Source organism: Erigeron canadensis, chromosome 1, assembly GCF_010389155.1.
Source record: "Erigeron canadensis isolate Cc75 chromosome 1, C_canadensis_v1, whole genome shotgun sequence".
Taxonomy (NCBI): Eukaryota; Viridiplantae; Streptophyta; class Magnoliopsida; order Asterales; family Asteraceae; genus Erigeron; species Erigeron canadensis.
In genome coordinates, this window is record NC_057761.1 from 24,715,252 (window position 1) to 24,726,094 (window position 10,843).

The 10,843-nt window shown below is 33.1% G+C and overlaps 1 protein-coding gene across 1 annotated transcript; it reads left to right on the plus strand.

Annotated features, from left to right (window-relative positions):
* The first annotated feature begins 3,398 nt into the window (after window positions 1-3,398).
* On the plus strand, window positions 3,399-6,821 carry LOC122604074 (E3 ubiquitin-protein ligase SINAT3-like). The gene is made up of 3 exons (XM_043776976.1): window positions 3,399-3,993; window positions 4,702-5,088; window positions 6,260-6,821. The coding sequence occupies exons 1-3, from the start codon at window positions 3,727-3,729 to the stop codon at window positions 6,620-6,622; spliced, it is 1,017 nt and encodes a 338-aa protein (XP_043632911.1). The 5' UTR covers window positions 3,399-3,726; the 3' UTR covers window positions 6,623-6,821.
* Window positions 6,822-10,843: the final 4,022 nt, after the last annotated feature.

Sequence of the window (10,843 nt, forward strand, 5' to 3'; positions counted from 1 at the left end):
TCAGATGTTTCAACACATCATGTCCTGACATGATTGGATATACTTGTTTTAATCAAAGTTGATAAAAACATTTTGATGTTTTTTTATATATAAGAAAAATCATATTATGGGTGAAAAAAGTATAGAGATGGACCCTCAATTTTTAGCTATTAGACACATATCTATAGAGTGAGTTGTGATGCTTATACACAAAGGATTTGTTGATGGTGCCAGCCTACCCCTCACCCTCATTCTGCCCATCACTCCCTTTTTGCCTTTTAAAACTTAGGCAACATCCATAATTTAAAATTTTGTGTTTTCTGTCTTTTTCTTTTTATATAGGATCTAAGTAAGTTTAAGTTTATTATGCTTCTCATAAGAAATAAAACACATGAGTTTAATATAGAAACCATGGTGAATCCAGGTGTATGTAGACCACATTTTTTGCAGAGTAAATTTCATGAAAAATATACTTTTTTTAATGCACTAGCTCCAAAAGAAATATAAACCGTGTATTTGATCTTGAGTCGCTACCGTCTAAAATACCAACTTTTAATCTATTTTGCAGGGACTGATATATCTAAAACAAATTTTAGTTATCTACAACAATATATGTTTTATACAGTTGTACACTGTGCAGTAAAATATGTATTTTTGTTATAGATAACTAAAATATGTTGTAAATATATTATTCTCCATTTTGCAAAGATATGGTTATTTATGTTACAAAAGATATGATTACCAAATTGTGATATAATACGTCATAACGATACCATTGTCAATGGAATGGGTATTAACTTTCACTATATCATAAAAGTTACAATTTTAATGATTTTATTTATGATTCAATTTTTTTTGTATTTACCTTTAGTATATCTCCTTTTCAAATAAGCATAGAATGGCCCAGCATTAAAATGATTAAAGAAGTTTAAAGGTTGGAGTAGTTTATGTTTGTTGTATAATAATTATACTAAGACTAGAAAAGGTGTACATTTAATAGTTATAGCTTTTAGTTAAATGTATGTAAGATATATGTTATAACTTATAAGCAAAACGATTAGTTAGAATTTTTATTTTTTAAAGACGATTGACATGGTAGTTGTAATTGTAACTTAAAAAAATATTTGTGTAGTTTTAAAAATTAAAAGCTTTCATCCAAACCAAAAGTTCCTTTTCACTTTCGAGATCTTTCTAATAAAAACTAAAACTAGTTGCATTTAAACAAAACTTTAAACTTCTTATTATTTAAAATTAAATGTTAAAGCTCCTTAAAATATTTTGAATAACTCTTATTAAACAAGCTCTAGATGGAGTTTGGCTTATCAAGACCGTCGATGAGGTCGTGAGATGTGTATGATATATAAGGGGCAAGAGTGTAGTGTAAAAATTGTGGCAATTTGGCAAGTTTTGGCAAGAAATCAACCAATAAGGAGCCGTCACGTGTCGAAGACAATTTTAGACAAAAACTAGTCAATTCTTGTCAAACTACATGCTATAGTGATGTTTTTTTGCCAATTTGCCAATTGAAAGTGTTTACAAAACAAACCTTAAATTTTTATTAAACTTAAAAAAGACAATACAAGTAAATACTTAAAACACACAAATACTTAAAAATACAACTAAATAAAATATTACATTTATTTAAAACATAAAACACACAAATACTTAAAAAATAAAAAACAAGATTACGAAACATTGATATCTAGGTCTCCCACGTGCTCCGTAATATCACGACGTAACATGTAATGCGTCTCTTCTTTATGTAAGTGATAGAAAAAAATAGGGTCGGTTTCACGAAGATCGTTAGGAGGATCCCTGATGTACACCAGTGATATCGCGTTGCCGTCATCCTTGAGTATCATGTTATGTAAAATAACACACGCATACATCGCGTTAGTGATCTTTTCTTTGTCCCCCATCTGTGTCGGTCGATCGATGATAGCCCACTTGTTCTTCAGAAGTCTGAATGCTCACTCAATGTCTTTTTTCATGGACTCTTGAAGTTTCTTCATTATCTTCTCCTTACAAGCGACCGGGGTAAGCATACACCTTTACAAAACAAAACCAAGGTGGGTAAATACCATCCCCTAGATAGTATTCTCTGTTGTAACGGCGACCATTTACGGTAAACCCGTACTCAGGAGACTTCTCATTCACTTCGGGAATAAACAATGGCGATTGCTAGCTTCAAAACATTGATGTCATTGTTTGACCCTGCAACACCGCAATACGCATGCCAAAACCATAAATCATAGGAAGCAACGGCCTCAAATATGATAGTCGGGCGTTCATGATCACCCCAGTGGTATTGCCCACGCAAACTATGTGGACAATTTCTCCAAGTCCAGTGGGTACAGTCGATGCTACCGATCATGCCAGAAAAATGATGTCTAGCTTCATGCACCTCATATAAGCGCACAACATCGTGGCTAGTAAGAGAATGCAAATACTCTTAAAAATAAAGATGCTTTATGGTGGTGCAAAAGTTGTCTAGACACTCACGTGCTGACGTGCAGTTCTAGTAGAGAACGGCAACCCTTCATCATAGTTGTCAGCGAGGTTGCCGTACGCTAGTTGCCATTGCGCGCACGTACACTTTTGAATTGCCGAGAACCCTCTAATACTCGCTGCATCATGATATTTGCATTAAACCTCAAAATATTTGGAAAATCTCGGTTACTACCTTACTCATATGTGACTAATTTGATCGTGTAAACATTTGGATTTATTAATTCTCTTTTTTAATCTTAATAAGCTGAAAGCCTTGTAACAAAAGCTAGACAAACAGGCAAACACCCCCTATTTAGCTCTTAGAAATCATTCACATTTATCATTTCTTATAGTTTTTCGTTCTAAAAATGGATGATATAATCTGGAATTTCATTTAATCCAAAGATATACAATATTTATTTCGTTACCGATTCAAATAAAGGAACATTTGATCATTCGTAAAAATATTAAGTAAGTCATTCTTGTTCTTTTGTTTTTTAGTTATTTATACTCCTATTACAATTACAATTACGGTAGACTACCATTTGCATTATATTCTACTAGAATGGAAAATTATATGCATATACGAGAAAGTCAAAGTACGGAACATCAAGGAGTTAGACAATAATAATAATATAAGAAAATAATGATAATAATAACGCGGCTAGCTTTTAGTTTAATTCAATAAATCTATTACTCGTACAAAATATAAATTTTACAGTAAATTTCCAAATTAAATGATACATGCAACAAATTATTTTTCCATAATATTATACCTTTTGTGAAACTTTGACAAGTCAAATAACGTTTAAAAGATATTTAATCTCGTTGTGTCACACAACCAAAAATTGTATTCAACGGTGATCATAGTACCTCTCTTCCCATTCATATATTTTCATTTTCAATTTCCATTTTCATATCTATTGTATTTTTATTTTAGTTTTATATATATATATATAATATAATATATATATATAGAGAGAGAGAGAGAGACAGAAAGAAAGAAAGGGGGGTTGGCTTCTTATTTTTACAGAGAAAAAGGGGTTTGTTATGTTTTGTTTTGTTTAATTCCATTTGTTGACATTTTCTTTTAAAAAAAAAAAAATTCATGGAAATAAGAAACAAAAACTGGGTTTGAATCTTTATGTTGATTCTTGAATTGGGTATTTGTTGGATTTGAGAAATTCATTCAAAAGTTTCAATCTTTATTTGAAATTTTGAAATCAAGAAAAATATCAAAAATAAAAAATATTAATAATGGATTTGGATAATATTGAGTGTGTATCATCTTCAGATGGATTAGAAGATGAAGAGATCCACCCACAAATTGCACATAATCATCATCAATTTGGGAATCTTAATTCAAAACCTCATATTATTATAAATAATAATAATAACAATAATAATAATAGTAATAATGGTAATAATAATTTGGGAATTCCTGGGTTGACTCCTGCAACAAGTGTTCATGAATTATTGGAATGTCCTGTTTGTACTAATTCTATGTATCCTCCTATTCATCAGGTATATTTTCTTTCATTTATATTCCCTTTTAAATACTTATGTTTTATGATTATGGATTCTTGTCTTTTAATTAGATATAATGTTTGATAAGTGAATATTAATTTTATTATTTGGATTTGAAAGTTTTGCATATACTTGAGGTGTAGGATTACTTATGATTAAGGGTGATTATGGTAATCAGATAGTGATTAGTGGATTGATTTGTTTGTTGAATATTGATGATCTGATGAAAATTTTGGAAGTTATTATTGGAACATTTAAGTCAAAGGGGTGTTATTGGATCAACAAAAAGATTTTTTGATATTCTTATTTACAAGAATGAAAAGATCCGAGAAAAGTTGAAAACTATTAAAAATTAAATAAAATGACTTAAATGTTGCTAAGTTGAAACAAATATGATTATTGGATATATGATCTTATTATCATGATACTGCTTACCAGTTTATAGGATCTAGAATTGCATTAACGTGTATGTTTATGTTACGCCTGAGTTTTGCGAGGAAAAGCAAAGTTGGAGTTATGATTTTAATGTTTTAACTGTTTACCGATAATCAGGTAAATACTATTTGTAATCTTTAATGATGGTTTTGCTTTGGTTAGGAAAAGCTACAAGATTATGATGTGTATGCTTTCATTATAATTGATTATTGCTTTCGTTCTTTTTTCTGGGTGTGGAGTATAATAATTTTTTATTTTGATTCTTTACAGTGTCACAACGGGCACACATTATGTTCCACCTGTAAAACACGAGTGCAAAACCGATGCCCTACATGCAGACAAGAATTAGGTGATATTAGATGCTTAGCTTTGGAGAAAGTTGCAGAGTCTCTTGAACTTCCGTGTAGATATATTTCATTGGGATGCCCAGAGATATTCCCTTATTACAGCAAGCTTAAGCATGAAGCGTTGTGCAATTTCAGGCCCTATAGTTGCCCGTATGCTGGATCAGAGTGCTCGGTTACAGGGGACATACCTTTTCTGGTTACCCATCTAAGAGATGACCACAAAGTAGATATGCATACAGGTTGTACATTTAATCATCGATATGTGAAGTCCAACCCTCGTGAAGTTGAAAACGCCACTTGGATGCTCACCGTAAGTTCCTTATAAATATATATGATCTATGATGAATGATAATTTTTATATGAAGTATTTGCTTTGGCCTTTGAATCTTTCCATCCTTTGAATATTGCTATGTGTATCATATCTGAAAGTAATTCTACCGAGTATCAAAAGTAGTCTTGCATAGTGACAAATTGATGCATATGAAAGCATAGTGACAAATTGATTCATATGTGTATCATAATTTTTTTTTGCCGTGCATATATAGATAGTTGCCCAGCTGAATTGTTTAGAGGTAGCAACTTTCACCCATGTATTTTAGAAATTTGGTTGATTTATATAATATGTAAGTAGTCAAACAGTTGAGTTTTAAAATCATGGTTAAAATTTGAATGGGTGGGTCTAACAGGTTGAATGGACGAAATCATAAGGCTATTTAAATGCTTACCTTTTGTGTTTTTAAAGTAAATTTAAGATCAATATCTTACAGTATTTTTTTAATCAAGTTTAACATTAATGTCTATAAAAATGAACAGAGGGCAACCCCAAACTATATCGACTCATTATGAAAATTTCCTCCCAGATTCATTTTTGATCTGTGACATAACCCCATCCGTTTTGACATATCTATAAATTTGGAAACAATCATGGAATATCTCAAAATAGATGGCTGTAGAGAATCAAGCATTTCATGGTATGTGTAAAAAGGCTGAAAAGATGTAAACATATTTCCTATTTCCTAATTGTGATTACACATGAACAAAAGGTATGTGTTTATGTAAACACTCATCATGTTTCATTTCTCATATGAAATAAAGCATTTTCGTCAAAAGTTGAAATTCTGGATTTCTATTTAGTGGATACTTGAAATTCCTGATTATCTTTTGCTGAAAACGTGAGATCTGGGTATCCGGGATGTCCTTTTGTGAATTCTTGAGACCCCAATCATCCCATATATCTTTTCATTACTTGAAATTCTAGAATACTTCTAACGCATACTTGAAATGAATTTCTTTTCATGAAACTTGAAATGGATTTCTTTTTGTGAATGTCAAAATCCCAGTTTATTTTGGTGAATGCTTGAGATCTCAAAATCTTAACATGAATACCTAAAATCCCGGATCTTGGTTTCCTACCAAATCCCAAAATTCTTGCTATAAGTTCTTGGGGCCTAAATGAATTTTGTTTTTATGTGGCTTGGCAGGTGTTTCATTGTTTTGGGCAGTACTTCTGCCTTCACTTTGAAGCATTTCAGCTAGGAATGGCACCTGTTTATATGGCTTTTCTTCGGTTCATGGGTGATGAAGCAGATGCACGGAATTACAGCTACAGCCTGGAGGTTGGAGCCAATGGGAGAAAACTAACATGGGAGGGAACACCAAGAAGCATCAGAGATAGCCATAGGAAAGTAAGAGACAGTCACGATGGATTGATAATACAGAGAAATATGGCACTTTTCTTCTCGGGTGGAGACCGGAAGGAACTCAAACTCAGAGTTACAGGCAAGATATGGAAGGAACAACAAAATCAAGAAGGTGGGGTTTGCATTCCAAATCTTTGCAGTTGAGATTTAGTCTTGTGTTCATTTGGATACATGTGAATGTGGTGGGTTTTTGATTTTTATATATATATTTTTTAACTTTTGATGAATGATATGCCGTTGTCTGTTGTAACGCTTCACGATTTCTACAGTTCATACGTTGTTTGTGGTGTAGTTCACGATTCAGGTTTCCCTAGTTATTAAATTCATTTATCTCCGTTTTGAATTTTGGGTTTGGTCTTCGTTCTTATCTACTGTTTTGGGGAAATATATGGTTGTTGATTTGTTAGTAAGTGAACTATGGACGCGTGCTAAAATGTAGACGGATATGGGAGATTTTAGAGGTTCAAATGATGAGTGAAAGGAGTTCTGTAAATTGCATGCACAAAAAAGATTTGTACACGAATAGTGTTTGGGATACCAAATATATGTAAGTACATATGCCTCTTAAGGTGAGTTGTTTTATGCAGCTTATGTTACAAAGGAGATTTACACTTGAATCGATACCTACACACTCCAGGGCATGGGTGAATGGCTGATTTGGGTCGCAAAGAAACAGTCAAACCGATTAGCTTTTATTGACACCATCTTTTGTGTTTCACGATGGGTTTTGATTTTCGAATGTTAGTGTTCAACACTAGCGGTTGATGAAGGATAACGTAAATGTCATAAGTTTTACATTTGGTGATTCTAACCTTGGGGTTTTGTATGGATCAACTTTTGATAGTGTAAAATGTAGCATTTCAATCTCAAATGGAGGGTTTTCATTAGGCAGAATAGACTATATTCTATGCATCCTAATAAGCACAATCTAATCTATGCATAGAAATCTACAAGGTCGTTTTTATGGAATCGATCATTTTACTGTTATTGTAGAGTTATGACTTTCTACATTTTATTCTGTAAAATGCTAATATTTGTCATACCTTAGCCTACCAGTTTAATTGGGTATGGAGTTATTGAGTTATTAAATGCTAACATCTGTACATCTTTATTCTTGTAATCTTTTTTTTTTTTAACATTCAAACTTTTATTAGGAAAATTTATTCTTGTAATCTTGTTTATGTTTATTTTGCAAGGAAACAATAATGATATCAAGTAGCATTATATTAGTTCTCCCAAGGCCCATCAAGATTATCACCCACAGGCCCATACAAATAGTCCAAGACAACACACGTTACAAATAAAGTCAATATATATCATATGTGTGGCCTGTGGGTTTCCTTTTCTCTTCTGATAAAAAGAAAGTTACTCTCTTCGTTCCACTAAAGTTGTCCACTTTTAAATTTTTAAAGTCAAACTTTATGAACTTTGATTATAAATATTTTTGTTTGTGTTATAAATATTTGATGAAAGTTTATGAATTGATTGTGTGTTTAAATGTGTGTATTATTGGTAAAAACTTTCATCAACTCTTATATAACATAAAAAAAATACTTATAGTCAAAGTTGTTAAAGTTTGACATTAAAATATTAAAAGTAGACAAGTTTAGTGGGACGGGATATAAAATAGGTGTTTAATATCCCACGAATATATAATATTGAAGACCCACAATCCTTGTATATGGCTGACGATAAGAACCGACTTCATAAAGCTGTTTCCGGAGGTGACTCAATAGTATTATGAGATTAGACGATCGTTTTAGGTCTTCAAAATTCTAAGGCCTCATTTTTTTGTATATTAGACATAATGTTTGGATTTTTAACTAAGTATTATTATATAATTTGCAATTTTGCATTGTAATAACTAATAACACCTATTTGGTTTTTGCATCAATATATGCAATTTTTTTTATTACTAGTAGTTCAATAACAAAAATTAAACTACTTTTTCTTTGCTTTCTTTTTAAATTTAATTTATATGGTAATGAACCCGACCACCAAAATTGATCTTATTTATGGCCTTCAAAAACCTTAAACATCCTCTTGTTGTTTACGTCGTTAGGGATAAGCAAAATGACGAAACTATGTATTGGGAGCAATCTTATAATCATGACCACGATCTTACAACTAATAAAAACCTTAGACTAACAAACATCGGTTTTTTTTCAAAAACTTTAAACGAAAATTCAGCTTGAAAATTTAATTAACACCAAAGAATCATTAATCTATTGTACACTTAAAGGTAACTTGTTGATGAAAAACTTTTATAAGTTCAAGTCTTCCAGGCGATTTAAATAACTGGAATTGTCTAATCACTTATTATAATTAAAATGAGAAAATAAAGAATGATGTATATGATGACTGATAATTGTTTGTAAAAAACAGTTTTTTATATAAAAGATGATATATCCTAAATATGATGGTGACAATGATGTAAGGCTGGAAGAGCACCCTAATGGTCACTTCCAATACTACCCAATACAGTGTCACATCAGCATTACGTCAGAAAAACCTCTTTTCAATACATTTCCTCCAATTCACACCCAATACCCAATACATACCAATACACTCCCACATATTTATTTTACAACTTTAATTTAATAAACAAACAAAAATAATTTATAAACTAAATACATAATATTATATAAAATCCTAAAAACACCATTTATTATAAAAAAAAAACATTACAACACATAAAAAAAACATAAAAACAACACTTAAAAAAAACCAACATCGTAATTCATTTAAAAAAAACATAACGACTAATCTACTCGTCATTTCCTTCGTTTTCATCATCGGACACCTCAACAAACCCCTTGTAGTCGTCCAACATCTTCTCCATCGCCTTCTCGATAAACTTTCGTTGCCTCAGATTCAGATTTGATTGACCCACAACTAAAAATGCTGCGTACATGGTACGTTTTTTTCTTCCTCGCGAATGGAATCGAGGGCGTCCAATTTTTTGTCATTTAACGTTTGTTTGGAGCTTCCAAGTTGTTAGAGACGCGCGACCAAGTTGGATGCACTTGAACGAGATGAAGCCGCATCCGAGGATCCCAATGTTCGTGGCATTTTCTTTTTCGACTTTGTGGTGGGGGGGGGGGCGTGGAATAGCATCTTGGCCGAAGAGGTCGGTGTCGAGTGGCTCTTCTTCGTTGAGGTTCACGGGCGCTTGGTCTTCATCACTAGACTCGATCATATATGCGGGAGATCCGTTTCTTCTTTAACACCATGCCATCGACACCGATAAAAGATAGAAACTTCGGTTTATCTTTTAACACGTTCCATGCATCGTACATTGTAAACTTCCCACCTGTTTCCAAAGTATACGCTTGCCTCGCTTGTTCCATCACTTGAGCATCATTTTCGCCACTAATGCGGTTATTATCATACTTATTGTAAATAGAGTTAAACTTCCCGACTTGCTCCTTGATGAGACGTCATTTACCCGTGATTTGATCGGGTTGACGTTTGATTTGAACCGCGACATTGTACTTGTCGAACACTTTGTTCCAAAAACAATCACCGGTTTGTGAATTGCCAACGATTGGATCTTCGGATACATCGAGCCAACAAAGAGCTAGGTGTTTTTCTTTCTCCCTGAACCACGCTACTTTTGGCTTCTTAACGACTTTCTCACCCGCAACTTGCTTCACTTTTCCCTTCTTACGTCTTGTACTACTTTCGGGTTGTATTTCGGGTTGTGGTTGGGGCTGTGGTTCGGCTTGGGAGACGGGGTTGGGTACGGTTTGTGGTGTCTCGGGTATGGGTTGGTTTGGAGGGTTCGTACGAGCTTATTGGGATAGTAGCCATTGTTGGTAATGTTGTCATTGTTGGAAGTTTGGATCGTTTTGGTATGCCGAGTAATAAGGTTGTACGAAAGTTGGTGGCGTAAATGGTGGATATTGTGGTGTGGATGGTCAAGTATCGGATGAATGTGCACCCGTTGATAAGTTAGCGGGAACGAAGTTGTGTACCGCGTTGTAGAAATTGTCGGCGGGGGAACGGTTGTATGCCATTTTTTGTGTTTGTAGTAGAAGAAAGGGGTTGAGTGGTTGAAAATGAAGTTTGGTGGGGGAAAGGTGGTGAATGTTTAAATAAAGCAAAAAAAAAAAGAAAATAAATAAATAAATTCCTAAACTAGCTGTTTGGTTGAATTCTCAACGGATACATATTTGGGTTTTTTGAATTTTTATGCCACTTTTAATAAAAAAAAAATTTGCCTATCAGCTCCGTATTCACCACCACGAACCCCACCTATACGAAAACCAATACACTCGAATACGGCCCACACCCAATGGTGTGGACCGTATTGAAGGTCGAATACACGCTCCGTATTACTACATAAGGGGTGCTCTAAGGTTC